A 19,760-nucleotide genomic window follows, 5' to 3' on the forward strand; every position below is an offset into this window, starting at 1 on the left:
CATCATTCTAACCCTTTATTTAATTACATCTGTGATTTGTTTTAATGTAGTTCAAACTTTTGTTGTTGTTTTTCATTTTGAATTGTATTTTAATGATGTATTGTATTTTATAACTACTTTGCTGATTTCATGCTGTAATTAGGGCATGCTTGAAAAAGAGCTTGCTCTCAATGGGCTTCTCTGAATAAATAATGGAAATAAAGGAAAAAGAAGATCCTAATAAAGTTCAGTAAAATATACACACACTGCAAATAATACGCCTGGGGAGCAGAAAGTGGGTGAGCAAGGCATGGTATTGGCTAAACAGCTTGAATAAAAGCACCTACCTGTAATCTGGAAGGTGATGGAGAGGAGAGGGGGGACACTAGGCTTCTGCAGTGTTTGGGTCTGACCTGCTGCAATTACAGGGAGATTGCACTATTAGCTATATAGACAGTAGACACGCACCAGGGAGAGAGAGCCACAGACAAACAATCACAGCGTGGGGAGACAGGCCCATTAGAGAGAGAGACAGAGACTAAATGCAAGGGCAACTAATAGATGGGAGGGATGCAGGGCATATAGCCGCCATGTTTATTTTGAACCTTTATTCACTCTGTGGGGTGGCACAAGTTCACGGAAGGCACAATGTCAAAATTTGTGATGGGTAGAGATTATATCTGTTAGAACAATGCTTCTTGGCAATAACTTTTATACCGTTGGAATGCCTGGTTATTGCCCTTTTAAATAGTGCCCTATTTGTAAGGAACAGCACAGCTGAGTATGTGGGTTGCGTCCAAGAAGAAAATTGCTATAGCTTCCTCTGCCAATGCCACGCAGCTTATTCTGCTTATTCAGCTGTGCTGAAGTAAAATAAAAACCGCTTCTTCACATTCATTCAATTTGGGCAGTGAATTCCTTGTGCAAGATGGCATGAGGATGAGGATCAATGAATCTACTTGAGTAGACTTGTTCCGCAGGTGGACAAGCAGCTCCCTATGATCTGCCACAGTGCTTACTAGTTCCAAAAGCCATGTCTAAGTAACCCTGAAGGAACATTGGATACTGAACTAGGGTGGAAAAAGCTACATTTCCCCACATGCTGATTAAGGTGGATTGCTTAGGATTTGGGAGGTGGTAAGCTGATTCCACATGTTCACCTGGGGGTTCCTTTAACCACGTTGAAAGAGAGCCACAGAAAGAAGGAAGGAGATAGCGAGAGAGAGAAAAATAAATGGTCACAGCAGACTTCTGTGAGCCACTGTCTGTCTCTCTGTCTCAGCAGTATGCTGGGTGATAACCCCCCCCAATGACAGGAAGACAAATCCTGCACCAGGCAGATAACACACTCTTTTTTTTATATACTAACCCCAATGTGTGTGCATATGTGTGCCAGTGCACAGCTATACAGTACAACTGCCCACAGTCTTGGACACACAGACACACACGTACATAGCCCTAGCAACAGCGCTCCATATGTACATACTGGTATGAATCTTTTAGTACATATGGAAGTAATGTGTACTTTAACATGTATGACTGCTCTACTTTCATTACGCCCACATGTGCTTTGTTTTTCCTCCCAGACCTCCCTACAGTGCCTGACAGACAGACAAAATGAGAGAGAGAGAAGAGAGGGATGAGAGAACAAGAGACAGAGCAAGGACTAGAAGAAGGAGAAACCAGACAGATCTATCCACTCACTCCAGGTCCCCAGATAAATGAAAAAAATAAATCATTCCATCAACAACCATTGCTTCACTAAAATCAGAATTTCTCCTGTCCTGCATGACACCTACTGTATATTGTACAGTATAACACCTTTTCTACTGATAATACAGTATCTGAAACTTCACTCGTGGATGCACATTAGAATCCCACTGAACACATTTAACGTTAGAACACTGAACACCTTAAACAATTGAATACACAAGCTCTAACCATTCCTATTACAAAGCTACCTGTAGAAGTACTTGCAGTCATGGTAACATGGCTCAAATGATGGTAAAGCTACCTGTAGAAGTACTTGCAGTCATGGTAACATGGCTCAAAATGATGGTATAATTTAAGACGGTGTCAATCAATTGCTTAATGTTACTACTGTTCAGAAGATAACCAAGAACTTAATGTAAGAAGCATATAATGTTAGATAAACTCAACATCTCAGTTTTCTTGCAGCTATAGGAAAGGATACACATGGTAAGTATTCACCTTTTTCCTGGGCTGTGTGTGCTCCACTTCCTGTCGATTTCATTGGATATCATTGGTCATCTGACCAGTTTCATTGGATTTCATTGGATCAAATCGACAGGAAGTGGAGCACACACAGCCCTAGAATAAATAAAGAGGATGGTGCACGGAGGCGTGGCCTAGGCTCCTGTGGGAGGTTTGCACATGCTCAGTGTAAACAGGAACTGCGATGATGGAGTGTTCCAGCAGAGGTGCTAGATAGAAAGCTCAAAAACATTAACATTTAGTGAATTTACTTGTCCTTTATCTTTCAGTCTGTTATACACATTTTTTTTCCACAGTTATTATACTGATATACTTTTTAAAATAAAAACAAAATCAACTTTGTACTATTCTCTTTTTGTGATATCCTTTTTATTATTTCAGTTCCGCAGGAGCCTAGGCCGCGCCTCCGTGCACCATCCTCTTTATTTGTCCTAGACACAGCCCAGGAAAAAGGTGAATACCTCACACACCCTCTCTCATGCAACTGCCACAGTTGTTCGCCATAAGCTCAGTCCCGGCTAATGTCTTTAACACTTCTCTATAAGAGGGCATCTTTGACTCTAAGCTGCCCCTGACAAGTGGCAGAAATAGGGGCCTTGGCATTTCCTGTAACACACAAGGTTCACACCAGGAGACATGAGTGCAAACTCCCTGGTATGAAATAAAACAAGGGCTACTTTAAATGTTAAGCATAATTAAATAAGTATGCAGATGAATGACATTGTCACTGTATATTAAAACATAGACTGAGGTCACACGTTGGCGACGGCGTACGTATGTCTGATGTAAACGAAACGGTTAGTACTAAGGCACTGCTGTGTACTGTGCAGAGAAACGATCGCTCTGAATCAAAAAGATTATTATAATACTTAAGATGTGATGTGTGTCAACTGTAAAATGTCCCGTGCATACAGTATACAAAATTAGGAAATCCTAGACTTTTAAAAAACAACATAGTCCCCTGCATCTTTATGGTCAAAGAGCAAAATAAATATCAAATCAACACATCTGGACAGTAAGGTGAAGTTGTGCAAACCCAGAAACAGGGTCCCGGACCCCAAACCACTAAGCAGCTAGCCTCGGTCCCAGGCTTACTTATCTGCGAAAAGAAAAGCCTGGTCACAACGTAAGGAAAACAACGTAAGGCAGAGAAGCTATCGGCGGTGTTCCTCCGGAACATCCGTCAGATGTATTTCCCCCGGAAACGATATTTTCCAGACCAATCGAAACACTTGTTTCATTCGCGGAGAATGTAAACTGATTTGTAAAGCATCAACGTCATTTCCTTGGGCGATACTTCCGTTAAAATCCTGCAACTTCCGCCCAAACAAATGATAGTCTTTTCAGCGTAGGTCTTGCCCAGAGTGCTAAGCAGCACATAGCATAGAGACTGGGAAACACTCAGAACTGACACAGGACGGATGGAAGACAATGTCATGCCAAGGACATGGTTATTTAATCCCAATCAGTCCCCTCACTGGAGTATCTGGGCATGCTCAGTGATACACCAACACACCACTATTCGAGGAAAAGGATTTGTTCACCAGCCCTGACCAGGATATTCCTCGTCAGTGCGGGAACATGAGGTCAGTGACTGACCACACAGTCACACAGGTGCTTAGATTAGATTGACTGTGGCCTTTTACCTTTGTCTTTTTCTCTCAGGTCATTGAGGTATGTCAGGAGCTCAGCGTTGGCCAGTACACAATAAACCTCTCTGGTCTGTAGGCCACCTCCACACAGCCCTGTCTGGTTACTGCGCCGACGGTCCTGTTGGCTCAGCAACGAATCCACTCGGCAATCACTCCACTCCGTTGTTCTCCAAGTGTAACTGGAGAGAAAGAAGAAGAAAAAGGTGACAAAAGGGAAGAGGTAGGGAGGAAAGGCATCAAACAATATTATGCAAACCTCTAGAAAATCTAGGTTAAAACATGAAGAAAAAAGTGACAACTCATTTCCTTCTTGGCTGTCGGTGTGCATGTATCGTTGCCTTTTGGTTGTCAGACTTTGAACACATGGGCCTTATGCGCCAACCGTTCTTAAGAAAAGAGGAAATTTGTTCTTAGACCCACTTAGGAAGTTTTTAAGAAGGTTTTGGGATCCCTCAATGTTTTCTTAGCTGTGATTTGTTCGTAGGTAAGAACAGAATCTACGCACACTGTGGAGCACTCTTAGGGTGCCTTTTTGTTCTTAGGTGCCATCTGAGAACATAAAGGAAAAGCAGCTCATGATGCTCAAAGTTTGGTCTGAGGACCTCAAGGGGTCCTTGAGGAAGTTCCAGGCAGTCCACAGCAAAATATAATCCCATTTTATACTTTGAAAATAGCCAATCTACAAGCTCACAAACTGCCCATTTTGAGCTTGTAGATCGGCTATTTTCGAAACATTTTGATAAATCTTCAAAACATTTCCCTAGCAGAAAATATTTTCATATGGGGGTCTGCAGAATGTCAATTTGGGGGTCCTTGACATGAAAATGTTTGAGAACCACTGGTTTAGAGTTTACAACCCAACCCAAACAAACGCACCATACCCACCACATAACCACACCCGCTATCATCCCCCCCCCCCTCCCATACACCCCACCCCATATACCGACAGGCACCTCCTCCATTTTCCTATAAGCTTCCTACCTGCAAGCCCCCTTGCACCACCATATCACCCTCAACACCCCTATTTCCTCACCATTACATACCAAGCAGTTGCTGCCTTAAAGCCCCTCCATATCCAAACTCCAGTGCTAAAATGTTTTATATCCACTACTATCCACTACTTCTGAACATGACATATGGATAATATCAAATAGCAAATTTACATTGAATGTCTAGTAGTGAAAGTTTCATGAATCTGACTGGACTTCTCTTAGGAATTCACTTTGGAAGAAATGTAAGAGGAAAAGTTAGGAACGTATTGGCGCATGAAGCCCAGTAACGATAAGTGTGTCACTTTGTAGTTTCTTATAAACATGATATTGCTTCTTTGCAGTGTGAAAAATGAGGGCTCACATTTTAACAAAGTATGCTGTTGTTGTCCTTTAATGCTTGGGAGGCAAGCAAGGACAAACTAAGAGTAGAGTATAAAATCATTACTAAAGAAACTACGCAGAAATTCATATGTGCAAATTAAGTTCCATTTTTGGCTATGGACAGTAATTGAAAAAATATTGTACAGCTGATAGAAGTTTTTGACACAGGGGATAGCTGAAAGGACATTAAATGACGAAACTTTGAGAATGAAGGCCATCTGTGTGTGTGTGTGTGTGTGTGTGTGTGTGTGTGTGTGTGTGTGTGTGTGTGTGTGTGTGTGCATGCATGCCTGAGTGTGACACAAATATCCTTGCAGTCTCCCTCCATTTGTCTCTACTTTGTGCCTGGCACCGGTCCAAACTCTTATTCTAATCTGTCTCCATATGCTGTTGCCCACATACACACACAAGCACATGCACGCACGCATGCACGCACACAAAATATGCGCATGGACAAACGTGCTCACATACAGTACTCAAAAATGGGCCACCCAGGAGAGCAAATTAGCTTGCCGATGTGGATAAAGGGAAATCAACAGGAAGAGTGTGTATAGCCTCAGTCTGGCTGTAAGTGTAAACACTTACAATTTCACTGTGCTCCCTGCCTACACAGGACTTTAGAACAAATCTCTGCTGTAGGTTTTTTAATGGTAGTTAAAGAATGCATGGTGAAGATGGAGGGTATTATTCCGATCTACACCAAGATGCATTTCTATTTCTGCTCAACCCAAGCTTGCACTCTTAATTTTTAACAATACTTTTAGCTACAGTATAGGGTTTGATTTAATAGGGGTGATGAGGAGAAATGATGCCTCTGCTTTTGATATCCCTAGCGGTACTCATTCAATTGTCCCTCCCTGTAGTCATTCAATTCACAGCGAAGCTGGAAGAACATTCCCTAAAAACGCTGGGACAACCAACGCTCAACGCGCCCCCCTTCTGGCTCCAAAACTATGGAATGCATTTCCCATTGCAATCAGAACTGCAGCGTGCAGAGTGCAGACTCACTCCCAATCTTCTGCTGTAGTCTGAAAACACACCTCTTAAGACTCCATCTTAGCCCGTAGCACTTGCCCTAGCCTCGACGACCAACAACAAAAGCTCAACTTATGCAATTTAGATAGTATTTTATGTAGACATAGCACTCTATAGTCAGTGTATATGCAACGTTTCATTATATAGATATTCCACTGTTCCACTGGTTCTTAGCTTACGTATAATTCTTGATGACAAGTTTCTATGAATTTGATGTACAGTATTACCATGTGTTGTTCTTGCTTACTGTAAATCGCTCTGGATTAAGAGCGTCTGCTAAATGCCTAAATTGAAATTGTATCTCTGAGTGGGGATATGGTTTCGGGGGATATCTTGCTTCTGGTAAGACTGAATACATACAAATAAAATACATCAAAAATAGTTGGATGCTTGTTTCTCTACAAGCCCCAAAGCCATCACTTGCCCAGTGCATACTGTACACGGCGCCCCCCATGTTCATAAAGTGACACTCACGTGGGACAAGGAGGAACTCCATCGCCCTGCGGTTCGCATGGCTCCACCTCCTCCAGAGGAGGGCACTGTTCCCCTTCTCCCGTGGGGAACTGGAGCACATGTCGGCTTCTGGAGCGCGTGCCACTGGGGGCCTCGGGCTCCACACAGGTCTTGGAGCAGGGGCCCCATTCCGTCCACTCAGTCAGCTGGCAATCCTTAGGGAGGACGCATGATTGGACCGTTGGCGGAAGGTTCCTTGGCGTACACAACCTGTGAAAAAAGATGGGTGGGGGCGGTACAGTATGGTGAGGTGAAAATGAGGTGAAAATGGTGTGCTTGTTCGAGTTAAGACGGCGTGCTGAGGAGATTTAAGCACTTCAACCCTTAGAGTATATATGAATAGAGACGGCACCCGGAGGAAACCCTGAGGCGAAATGAACATAGTGGCCGAATTTGTCATTGCAGCTCGAGCCCGTTGACTATCATTGCGCACGTTCATGTTATTGGGCCCATGACACGTGAACGAATGTTTCATTCGTGAACGCGCGCAAACGGCGCAATGATAGTCAACGACCAGCGCTTTCATGTTATCGGGGAAATCCATCCCAGAATGCACTCTCTTCCTACCCGGAAGGAGGAGTGAAATCGCCTCATGCGCTTTTGATCAACTTAATGCAAGTGGATGGGAGGAGAACTCGGTTGCCGTCTCTATTCATATATACTCTAAGCTTCAACCCCATATAGGCTGTTGAGCGGAGACCCTCAGGGCTCTATGCTGTTGAGCGGAGACCCTCAGGGCTCTATACTGTTGAGTGGAGTCCCTCAGCCTCAGGGCTCTATACTTGTGTTGTTTATGTTTTCACTCTACAATATCTTCGCTGACAATAGGCGATCTACAAGGTTACAACAGGTTGCGAGTTCTGAGCTTGTACAGTAGATCTGTTATTTTCTGCAAAAGTTTCCCCCAGAATACAGATGCTGGGATTTAAGTACTTAAAGCCTCACTATGTAACTTTCTTTTATGAATAAAATATAATTTTGTCCAATATGTATGAGTATGCCAATACAATATAATGAATACAGTTGGTGTAGTTGTATTTGGTCTCCCTACTCTTCTATTGAGACATTTAGATCATATCAAAGCTCATGTCTCAAATTGACACGGGATCTGACACGAATTTTGACTGAATCTTGGTCTAGATTCAATTTATCCCCTGAGCAATCAGGCCAGCTCTATTAAACCAATGGTAAAAATGACAGCACAGAGCATACTTATTTACACGCACCTCAACAGTGGGTGCAGGGCCAATAAGGCAATTATGCCGCACACCATTCTTTTGGTAAATAATTACTTTATTGAGTTAAACGACAACGTTTCGATCTTGATAGATCTTCGTCAGGTCAGTATGACAGCACACCCAGAAACCGGTAGACGGTTAATGGTGCATTTATATAGCGCTTTTATCTAAATCGCTTTACATAGATTGTGCATTACATTCACCCATTCACACACATTCATACACCGATGGCAGAGGAAACCATGCAAGGCACCAACCTGCACATCAGGGGGGGCAATTAGGGGTTCAGACAACTCCCAGTTGTTCCTGGGGGTTCAACCTGGCATCAAACAGTTAATGGCACATCATGTGCAGCACAGGCGCAGGATAGGGCAGCAGATACAGTAAGAGGAATAAAGCCCTGGAGTGCCTTATTTAAAAAGCATACAGTTAGCAGCCACGGCCCAGTTGGCCTGGTTCAGCGGTCCAGGCACCTTGGCTGCTAATCCAGTCTGGCAGTGTGCCACGGGTTCGACTACCGATCCCGACGGCCTTTACTGCATGTCAAATCTTCCGAGTCATGACTCTGATGAAGATGCACTTGGAAGTTGGCAACGTTAGTCAACCTGTATACTTGGCACTGTGTAAATATAAATGGTCTGATAAAGATGGACTTGGCATCGAAACATTAGTAAACCTAACACTTAGCACCTTGTAAATAAAAAGGCCTTTTAATTGCTAGATGAGACCATAAAACAAGGTTTTATGTATGCTATTGAAGAGGTTCTCATATATTTCTATTAAAAGGGATAACTTCTCATTTAATTGAGACAAAATATTGGAAATGTTGTAAGAATGAAAATGTGTTGTGTGAGGATTTGGTCCTACAGCGGCTACCACAGGTGAGTCACAGTGGATCCAACAGAGGAGTGTCCATGACCACACTGACACTGTGGCTACCACAGGTGAGTCACAGTGGATCCAACAGAGCAGTGTCCATGACCACACTACCACAGGTGAGTCACAGTGGATCCAACAGAGGAGTGTCCATGACCACACTGACACTGTGGCTACCACAAGTGAGTCACAGTGGATCCAACAGAGCCGTGTCCATGACTGACAGAAGAGAAGAATATGGTCCTACAGCGGCTACCACAGCTGAGTCACAGTGGATCCAACAGAGCAGTGTCCATGACCACACTACCACAGCTGAGTCACAGTGGATCCAACAGAGCAGTGTCCATGACCACACTGACAGAAGAGAAGAATATGGTCCTACAGCGGCTACCACAGGTGAGTCATAGTGGATCCAACAGAGCAGTGTCCATGACCACACTGACAGGCTACCACAGGTGAGTCACAGTGGATCCGACAGAGCAGTGTCCAATCCATGACCACACTGACAGAAGAGAAGAATATGGTCCTACAGCGGCTACCACAGGTGAGTCATAGTGGATCCAACAGAGCAGTGTCCATGACTACACTGACAGGCTACCACAGGTGAGTCACAGTGGATCCAACAGAGCAGTGTCCATTACTACACTGACAGAAGAGAAGAATATATGAACCAGTGACTGGGATATGTAATTTGCTCATTACCACGATCACTGCATAATCAGTTTCATATCAGTAATAAAATCTAATACGCAAAGTATTTCTGTCTTCATGTGTTAAGTCCATGCCACGATCGACAAACCATGGCCAATCTATCACTGACAGGCAGCCATCTTTTAATCATTCCACTAGTATTTAGCAGTTAATGAGCAACCAGGCCTCTTTGGGCCCCTTCTGAATCATTAGGAATTTGTTCTAACTAAAGCCGAGCACTTTCTGTTCCACTCTGTCGGCGTGTCTTTTACCCTAGAGGCAATGCAGCTGACGAGCTATTAGTGCTAATTACAGCTCTGCTTCATTTAGAAAGATCTCATTTAGACACCACTGCCACACTCCACCTCCACTGCCTCAAACTTTGGGTAAAAATAAGGAATCGTTCAATGGTCCAGGCACCTTGGCTGGTAATCCAGTCTGGCAGTGTGCCGTGGGTTCGACCCCCGATCCCGACGGCCTTTACTGCATGTCTTCCCCCCATATCTCTCCCCATTTCCTGTCAGCCTACTGTCTGTCCCTCCATAAGAAATATAAAATAAAAGGCGAAAGCCACAAAAGCCAGGTGTTATTCTTTTTTTTGTAACTCCTGTGTTTTTACAGATTAGGACACCTCTGCAGCCTTGTGATGTGATAGGCCTACTAGAGCAGTTTGTTTTTCATTTGGAAAGAAAAAAAGAAAAGTAAAATAAGAAAAGTAATCACTAACATGATGGCTCAATTTCCTCGCCTCTGATGGAACTTTACTGAAAAGGCCTAAAGCAGATGCATTCTCTAAGCATTGGTCATTTGTTATGGCTATTGCCAACAACGGTTGAAGGGTTCAAAGACACTTGAGACTTATTTTTAAATTTCTGTCATTTAGACAGAATGAGGACAGTTAACAATGCAGTCCAACTGCTTCCAGATGAAAGAATTATCCACATTTCAACACTTGCATGCTCATTACCTGCATTCAACAAAATATTTTGCCATTGGAACCGTCTACTGCATGTGGGTTCAAGGGACTACAGTAAGTAAGCTTCAGAATTTCAGTGAAAATAGTCAAATAAAAAAATCATGTGTGAAGAGAAGAGAATCATAATGGCATGCGGCACCATACTGGATACTACTCATTAAATACATTTCACCTAATATGAGACAATATGCTAAGTGGTTTCTGTGTCAGGGTTCTACTTCAAAGGCGCTGGCCTAGGTTCTCAGAGAGAGAAGACCCAATGACAGATATACATCAAACAAAATAGGAAATTAAGGGAGTAGAGCAAGATGTTCAGAAAATGTCTGGCAAGGAATTGACTGGGATATTGCTGCGCTGGGAAGTTAGTTCCACTTTTCAAAAAACAACTATGAATATTTCAGAACCATAAATAAACAATTCAAGGATTAATATTTATGTTCCTATGGGCATGAGAGCTGTTTTTGCAGATCTTTTGAAATATTTGATCCCATTCACTGCTGAGAATTTTGCACCAACAATACATTAATGAACAGATTTAGTACATAATTGATCTGATCTAAGCCTATAGTATGTGGCATGTGACAAATACATAATGTGAATGGAGGGTTTCCGGTTGCATTATTGTCTCCACCAGGCTGAAGGCATGGGGAGAGAGTATGTTTTGCACTCCGTCCGTGTGTGTGTGTGTGTGTGTGTGTGTGTGTGTGTGTGTGTGTGTGTGTGTGTGTGTGTGTGTGTGTGTGTGTGTCATTCCGTCCGTCCGTTATCAGCTAATCTCCACCACCGTTGGCCCGATCCATGCCAAACAATGGCCTGTTATAGCGCCACCATGAGGCCGATTATCAGTATTGTTGTGGGAATATTGCCCAGTGATGATCTATTGTCAGTGAGAATATTAGTTGTCACCGTTTTGAATCGACCAGCTTAGAAAATGCAGCAGTCTAATGATCACACTCAAAAAAGATATTTTCTTTCTTGTAGTTAATTTTCCAATTATATTTCCGTACCTCTGACTTTATGTTTTTAATGTATAAACCTGGGTGTTTTGTTCTGCTCTCAGTCACTCTTTCTGTTTCATGTGGGTGTGTGTTGCAGTGACTTTTTCTGTGTGCATTGGCATCTTGAGTGATTCGTTTTGGAAGGAACATGCCAGGAATAAATCACTGGCTAAAAGTGAAGTCACACTGTGAAACATGATTGCAGTATTACTTTGTTGCCATTTCCATCCTAGACATCAGATTGACTGTATTAGTAAGGCCTTAAGACTAATTTAGTCAAGTCAAACGACAGTGTCCCTCGCTTAAAACTGCCCATCTACAAGCTCACATGTGAGCATGTGTGCTTGTAGATAAGCTATTTTAGGCACAGGACACGACACATCATATTATGGAGTATAAATGAGGTATTATTGTTCAAGCAAAGCAGAGAGAAAAACAGCAGATAACCATTTCATCCACCTGCCAACCTCTGACAGCGAAATGAAGGATCGAGTGATGATCAACTTAGTTCATATTTGGATATTACTCATTGGGCTTCTAGCCTAACAAACAGGTAATTGTATAAATGTGAGTATTCTGCCATATCTATGCAATTTATACTATATTAGATCCTTGCTGGTTCTTTTTTACAGTTACAGTTACAAAATTACAGTTTCAGAGTTAAGCACTCTAATGAACACAAATCACAGTAAAAATGTCATAGCATTTGTTCAAGTTAATAAGAAAGACAAAACCGTTTCTTTTTTCAGTCCATTATGAGACAACTAATTCTCACCTTTGCCTAAGTGAGAACTGTGTAGGACATCTAATTATGTAACTTTTAGCAAAGCTATACATATTACGTAAGTGAAAAAGCGACAGATGACAATGACAACTAAATAAAAAAATGTATCATGCAACTCACTGGATTCCTAAGGTGCTCCCGTTCCTGTGTGCACAGATCACCTCCCGTGTCTGGTAGCCCACCTGGACGTCAAAGAACGGACTCTCTTGCCGGTTCAGACGATTCCTCGTCCGTTTCTTCTGGATTAGTTCCCTTGTCTCTGGGTCTTTGGTCCCAGCTCGCTCCCTGGACCCTTTACCTCTCCTCCGCTTGGCCTGACGCGCTGGCCGAGTTTGCGGCATGGCACAGGGGGTCCACGGCCCGATCCGTAAACTGTACAAACCCTCAGGACCCTTGCACGCCCCCAGTTTACAGGACTGAAACTCAGTCAGGTTGGGACAGGCGGCCCCTTCAAAAAGCGGGGGAACCAGTACACTGCGGACTCTGTTCTTAAGGCCTGTCCCGCATGTTTTGGAGCAAGAAGTCCACGGGGTATACTCTGAAACCACGCAGTCCTGAGGACAAGGGATCAGGCATGCCTGCTCCAAGCGAGGCTTTGTCTCAAAGTACTCACAGATGGCATCCTCTGCTGGCGACCCATCTGCCTTAAGTATACAGCCCACCTCCCGTGTCTGGATGCCCTCCTCTCCCCCGGCGCATACGGAGGGCTGCAGGGCTCCAAAAGTCCTTGCCACCACTGGCATACACACGTTCCAGGCACCGAGTTGCCAGTCATAAAGGTCCTTGTGCCAGTCACACACGCGGAAACAGTTCCTCTGGTTGGAAGGTCTCTGGCCCTGAACACAGTTGGTGTGGAGAGTGGTCCAGCCTTCCACATGGGCACACCACACGGCCCGGCTCTGGCTGCCACCTGGACCGCAGTCACTGCTCATACATCTTCCCCATGGCCCTAGGGAACAGAAGACATTAGCATCAGTTACATTTGGATAATGGAATTAAAGACGTTTTAGATTAATCAGTGAGTGGAGTGCACAGTAAAATCCAGTGGTAATTTAACACTTCCAACCACTTTCAACCCGGTGTCCCCATTTTAGGCAGAAAAATAAAAGTGTGAAGCAAAGTTGTACAGCTCCCTTCGATGTCCTTCATCTAGATACGACGGTGTCAAGTAGTGAAAATCAAAATAGTAAAAGCCAAAGTAAGTATAAAAGCTTTTACTGGGTGGCATTGGTTTCTCCAACAATGAAACACAGAAGGATAGAATATAAAAAGCTCTATCAGGGCACTGCCCACAAAAACAGAACAGAGAATCAGTATTAACAAAATGTACATCCAGTAACACTCAAGATTTACAGTAATCTAGACCAGTGATTATCATCAACCTTTTTAATTTCAAGGACCCGCAGTCCCATCATTATCTCTGGGACTCCTCTCTAGACTGTAAAAATCCTCAGTGTTAACTTAACTCCTAAATGACCTACAGTAAATGGTGAGGGACCAGGGTTGAGGGTTCCATTTCACTCTCAGTTACAAACCTGTGACAGTCCAATTTGTTCATAACTACCAATCTTTTATTTTACTGTGGATGAAAGTGTTATATATTCTGAACTACCGGTAGTAGTTAACAGATTGAACAGAGGTCCATTGAGGACATACACAATAGTATTTACGTCGAGATCCCCCCTCCCACACACACACACACACACACACCTCCCACCAAAAAATACAAATTCTCTTGGTTTGAGTTTGGACCACCAAAAGAAACAGAATGCAAACCATGATGATGAAGTCCAGCCCGATCTCACCCCAACATGGTGAAATAACACGGATTGGCCGTTCATATACTACTAGAAAACCCACAAATCCGTACATATTACACTACTACTGTTTTCTCGCTTTAGCCTGCTCGGTAGTAGCACGATCTCGTGGCTCAAGTTCGCCCCTCCGAATACTGGGGTCATATACTGTGAGCTGGTTTGTACTGTGACATGACTCCTATTCTGTGACATGACTTTTGGTCCTGGTGTGAAGTGGTGTGTGCGCCCTGTGCAGCACCCTGTGCATCGTCCCAGATGGAGATGGCACCGTGAGCCTGGGCGTGACTGGATGGATGCAGAGCGCGGTGGACAGCCGTCCATTGGAGGGGAGACTTCCAGCCGGCCATCCATTGGTGGGGGAAACTCGGGGGCAGCCATTGATTGGTGGAGAAGGCCTGAGTCCAAACAGACATTTCAGTGGCTAACGAGGGTGGCCTTTAAGAGAGGAGCAGCAGAGGAGAGTGCGGCACGCAGGGGACAGACCTGTCCTCCTCGGCTCCCAACCGGCCACCGCCCGTAGTTGATTATGTTTTGTTAATATGAGTTTGTTTGCTTTGCTGTCCAAGTCTGAGTTCCATGTTAAGTTCTGTTTAAGTTAAGGAGGTAAGCTTTTGTGTTTCTGTTTAATTTTGGTTCTAGTTCTTTTTTCTTATTTAACATTACCTATCAGTTGCCTTAACATCTTTACCCTTTTGTAATACTATTATTGTTAATAAATATATATTTTCACCCGTAACCCTTGTTTGAGTGGCTGCATGGGAGTTGGGGAAGGCGGGAGCGTCATATTTTATGTTGTGTATCAGACCCCCAAGACTGGTGCATAACAACGTTTTATTTGAACGAACATATACAGTAGCCTACAATTAAATTATTAAAATAAAATATTTTATGTTATAGGCCTACTACGCTATTCAGAAAAAGTGACACTTTTGGCAGTATATGCACGGAATTGGCAATTCCGTGCATATACTACTAGAAAACCCACAAATCCGTACATATTACACTACTACTGTTTTCTCAGTAGTAGTGTCAGTCGATGAGGCAGAATTAACCACCTAAATCCTAGAATCCCTATTCTGGGGCAAATAATATTGCCCCAGATGGTAATACGGTCCACAAAGAATGGGGTTTAAGTGGTTAACCCATTCTGACCTGAGATCAGATTCATACGAGGTTTCCACTGGACACACACTGGTCTGATGAACCCATTCTGACCTGAGATCAGATTCTAAAAATGTCAGTCGTTCTTCGATTTTTCAAAAATAGCAGACCTACAAGCTCGTAGCGCGCCACTCGGTGGCGCGCTATGAGCTTGTAGATCTGCTATTTTTCAATAGCTAAAGCATAACATAGTGCTAACACCAAAATGGGTTCCCGGACAGAATGGGTTAAGCGACCCTCCTGCAGGTGCAGTGGGAAGAACAATGAGATCAATGATGCTGGATTAAAAGCCCACTGAGCTTCAAAGCCTTCAACAGACCTTCATCACATTTAAAATTCATGTGCAAGACATTGGGACATGTTCTCTCAGTGAGACTTTAACCCACGAACACTGCCATGCTATACTGTAGGAGGAATTTAAATATGTGGGTCTTTGGCTTGATTCTCAGCTGTCTCTTCAAAGCCCCATATTGCCATGGAAAATATATTGCAGACTGAGAATAGTATGTCCTTCTATCAACTCTGTCACCCAACAGATCAGAAAAATCAGACCTGTCTGAACTGAGTGGTGCTGTACTGTACTGTACTCATGCTGAAGTCCTCGATCCGCCCTGGCGTTTTTGTGTTTTTAGGCTGCGCAGTGACACTTGGTGGTCGGTCAACAAATGCTATTTCTGTGCTCGGACAGACAGACAGACCCAGCCAGGGACACATATTGCTGTCTATAGGAGTGGCTAGCACCACTAAAAAAATCACACCAGTGTGAAGTGAGGGGCGCTCTTATCATCATACATTACTGTATATCATTCCGGCCAATCACAATTTGCGTCCTCACCTTCGTCTTCAGTGTTTGTGTACACAAACACTCAAAGCTGGCTATTCATTGTCAATGGTATTCAATGTTTGTGTTAACACAATGTTTGTGTGTGCACAAACAGACCCTCAAAGCTGGACATACTGTAGGAGGGGCTATAGTGTCCCTCAATAATCCCATTTGTGTGAAGTGAGAGGCGCTCTTATCATCATACTGTACATCAGTATTTCCCTTCATGACAATGAAGGGAAAATGTACGTCATAATGTGTCATTTAAGTCATATTGTCCCTTTATTGTCAATGGTTTGTTTTACATCACCATTATATCACCTAATCAACATGAGATAGACTTTAATATATTAGTGCCCCTCACTTCACACAGGTGTGATTTTTTTATTATATTTTCTTTTTGTATATAGAATGTTGTTTTTAAAAATGACACCCATGTGAAGTGAGGGGCGCTAATATATTAAAGTCTAACTCATGTTGATTAGGTGATGTAATGGTGATGTAAAACAAACGGTGCCGACACAAACATTAAACGCCATTAACAATTAAAGAGACAATATGATGTAAACGACACATGTTCCCTTCATTGGCAATCTGTTTACTAAACAAACTTCGAACTAAAGACAAACATTAAACCTGTGTATAGGGGGGACTAGTGCTCCTCAAAAACTTGCATGATGGTCGAAATATTATAACGCGTGTTAAAGAATGAATTCATGACAACTATAATAATTCGTTAATAAAAGATTTATTGTATTATTCATTAAATTGTTAGCTTTGAGTAATTTACTGTACATAGCACTTATGTGTAGTGGCCAGTGGACAATGAGCAGAAGTGGCTTTCATCATGTTTTCTCACAGAGGTCAACCTGTCCTACAGAGGACAATCCTCATGTAGAAGTATAATAATAATGATGATCCTTGACTGACAGAAATCAGGAGTACAGTATATAGAGCCTCATGATGACAACCTGTAAGCAGTTCCCATCTGTCATCTCTGCTGCTGGTGTGGTGACTGGCTTCAATCAGTATGTCAGCTGGCCTGCCGCAACCTCAAAGGACATTACTGTACTTCTCTCCCTATATCAGCACTCCCGATCAATGTCCTGCTGCAAGAGTGGATGGTACATGTTACACCACATATTTGTGATTCAGGGGTTGTCTGGCCATCCGTTAGCTACAGATCAAGTAAAGCTCTATTTAATACCCCTTAGAAAAGATGTGTCTTGGGTATTCAGCACAAAAGATACAAGGGAGTAAAATATCTTCAGCTGCATTCCCCACACTAATCCTCTTGACTGCTTCTGCGAGTCAATGCAATACCAGAGATATTTCTTTTCTCTGACAGGACTGGCAGCTTGCTTTGAGGTTTCCCCCTCTATGGCCATATACGTGTGCGTGTTGCTATGAAAACAGAATTTCCCTCATGGGATCAATACATAATCTATGTATCTATTTCACAGCATAAAATGGTGAGATGAAAGTAATGGTAAGCCAGCCAGAGCTAATATTGAATTTCCATGAAGTAAATAAAACACAGAACAGAAGAATGTTCATTCAATATCAAGTCAACATATTGCTTGGTATAATTAATGAAACAAGTTCTCCCATAAGGCATGTGATACTATAAATCCAGTCAATATTATTTGTTTGTTTGTTTGACAGGCAACCCTCGTACTATGAACACAAATATCTGCATTACTTGTTAGTAACACAAATACCCTCTGCAAAAATCCTCTATTCTGAGCTTAGTGGGTTAAAGTGGGACACACTCACAGTCTCACACATTCACACAATGTCCACTGGTCTTAACTGGTCCCCTGCACAGTAAAACCCTCAGTGTTAATTTAACTCTCATAGTTAAATTAACAGAGAGAATTAAGACAAATTACTTCACCTAGCACAGAAAGAGATAGTAAAGGTGGTTGCACACTGGACGCGTTTTTTCTGAAAACCGATGGAGAAACGCGGCTAAACTCCGAAAAACGCGCTCAGTGTGCAGGGTCCTGAACAGTGAGTTTTAACAGCCAGACGGATTTTCCGGAAGTACATTATTTGTCTATGGGACGCGGCGACTATACGGCAGATAGCAGGTGAACGGCTGATAGTCAAAAAGTGGGCGGAAGAACGTCGCCCGATAAGATACAAATAGTTCATCTTTTCGCCCGATAGTGGGTGATTAGGCGATGTGTCGCCCGATGCTCGCCCACTGTTAAAAGGCATTGTAATTAGTGTAATATCTCTACGGTTGAAATCTCTGTGTAATGTGTATCCCCTATCATTAAATGAAGAGCCCCTTTCCTTATCCTAAAAAGGTCTGCCTCTGTAAAGAAGGGGTCACAGTGTGGCTCTCTTGGTTGTGTTTGATTATAATTGATCAAATCCCCAGCATCTCACTCTTACTCACAAAGACAGACACTTGCTTACTGACAAGTTCAACACATCCTCACTATCTGACAGCTGCCAGAAGCATTGCCTTCACTTCAAATGCATTGCCTAGCAATTCACCTTGGTAAATGATGCATTTATATAGCGCCTTTATCTAAGGCACTTTACAGAGATTGTGCATTACATTCACCCATTCACACACACATTCACACATCGATGCCGGAGGAAACCATGCAATTACCAACCTGCACATCGGGAGCAATTACAGTAGGGGTTCAGAGTCTTGCTCAAGGACACTTCGACACTAACTCTGGGGGAGCCCGGGTTCTGCCACCCGGCCCATGCACCTCGCATACAGTATACACAGTATCCAAGTAAATGTAAAACATGCACTGTACAATGTACATATGCATTAGCTGCATGCTCATTAATGAAGTGCCACATGACACAGGTGCAGTTAAGGACAAATTCTTGTCAAGTTGAAAAGATGAAAGAAAACCCGGCTAAATTGGCTTGCATGTTTTATGTCCGTCCATCTCAAGTGGTGTCTAATCCACGCCCAGCATGAGCTCTGGTGGTCCTAGCGGATCAAAGCCAGCAGATGCACCTGGCTGAGAAGTTCTCAGACAGGGAGGAGAAGTACAGCCTCTGGCAGCTTCTTTGTAAACACTGCATACATTTTAGGCAATAAATAGGCCATGAAGTTGCTCAATCTTGATTAATTTCTCCGCTCCAACTCTGTGTGCCTAATCTGTGCCTGTTCTCTGTCTCTCTCTTATTGGCTTGTCACTCTGTGTAAGTGTGTAGTGTGGAGGTTTTCTCTACTTTAATGCTTCATGTTTTGCTGGCTCTCGAGACTCAACACCAGTTGCTCCTTTCCATTGACTTTGCATTGAACCTCGCAACATTCTCAGAACGTAGGCAACAAAATGACACACTGTCCGTGTTATAGATTCCTCTTCCAAAACACCTCCAGGTCTCATATTTATTTTGTTGCTTTTAGTTAGTAAGAACAAATAAAATACGATTGTAGAGCTTGAGGTGCAAAAACAAAAGAACAAGGCTCAAATGTAATAATTGCATGGCCTCCCTGCTAATGATAGCAAGTTCCTACGTGTGCAGTTTGTGTATTAAGAAGCCACACAAATCACAATGCAGTGTTCAGTAGAGAAGCTACGATACAGGCTGCTATCCAGAGGCGCAAAACACTCACACGCACACA

The 19,760-nt window shown here is 43.1% G+C and overlaps 1 protein-coding gene across 1 annotated transcript in view; it reads right to left on the minus strand.

The window, feature by feature from the left end:
* The window catches only part of LOC308319250 (thrombospondin type-1 domain-containing protein 7A-like), a 128,855-nt gene that overhangs the window by 59,631 nt on the left and 49,464 nt on the right, over positions 1–19,760 (minus strand). Inside the window, exons 2-5 of the mRNA XM_080769223.1 lie at positions 12,470–13,298; positions 6,749–6,997; positions 3,861–4,045; positions 327–395 (exon numbers count right to left, since the gene is read on the minus strand). Of these exons, the coding sequence (XP_080625349.1) occupies positions 327–395; positions 3,861–4,045; positions 6,749–6,997; positions 12,470–13,298 (1,332 nt within the window). The remainder of the gene's footprint in view (positions 1–326; positions 396–3,860; positions 4,046–6,748; positions 6,998–12,469; positions 13,299–19,760) is intronic.

Source organism: Protomyctophum bolini (genome assembly GCF_963924005.1).
Source record: "Protomyctophum bolini genome assembly, chromosome: 7".
NCBI lineage: Eukaryota > Metazoa > Chordata > Actinopteri > Myctophiformes > Myctophidae > Protomyctophum > Protomyctophum bolini.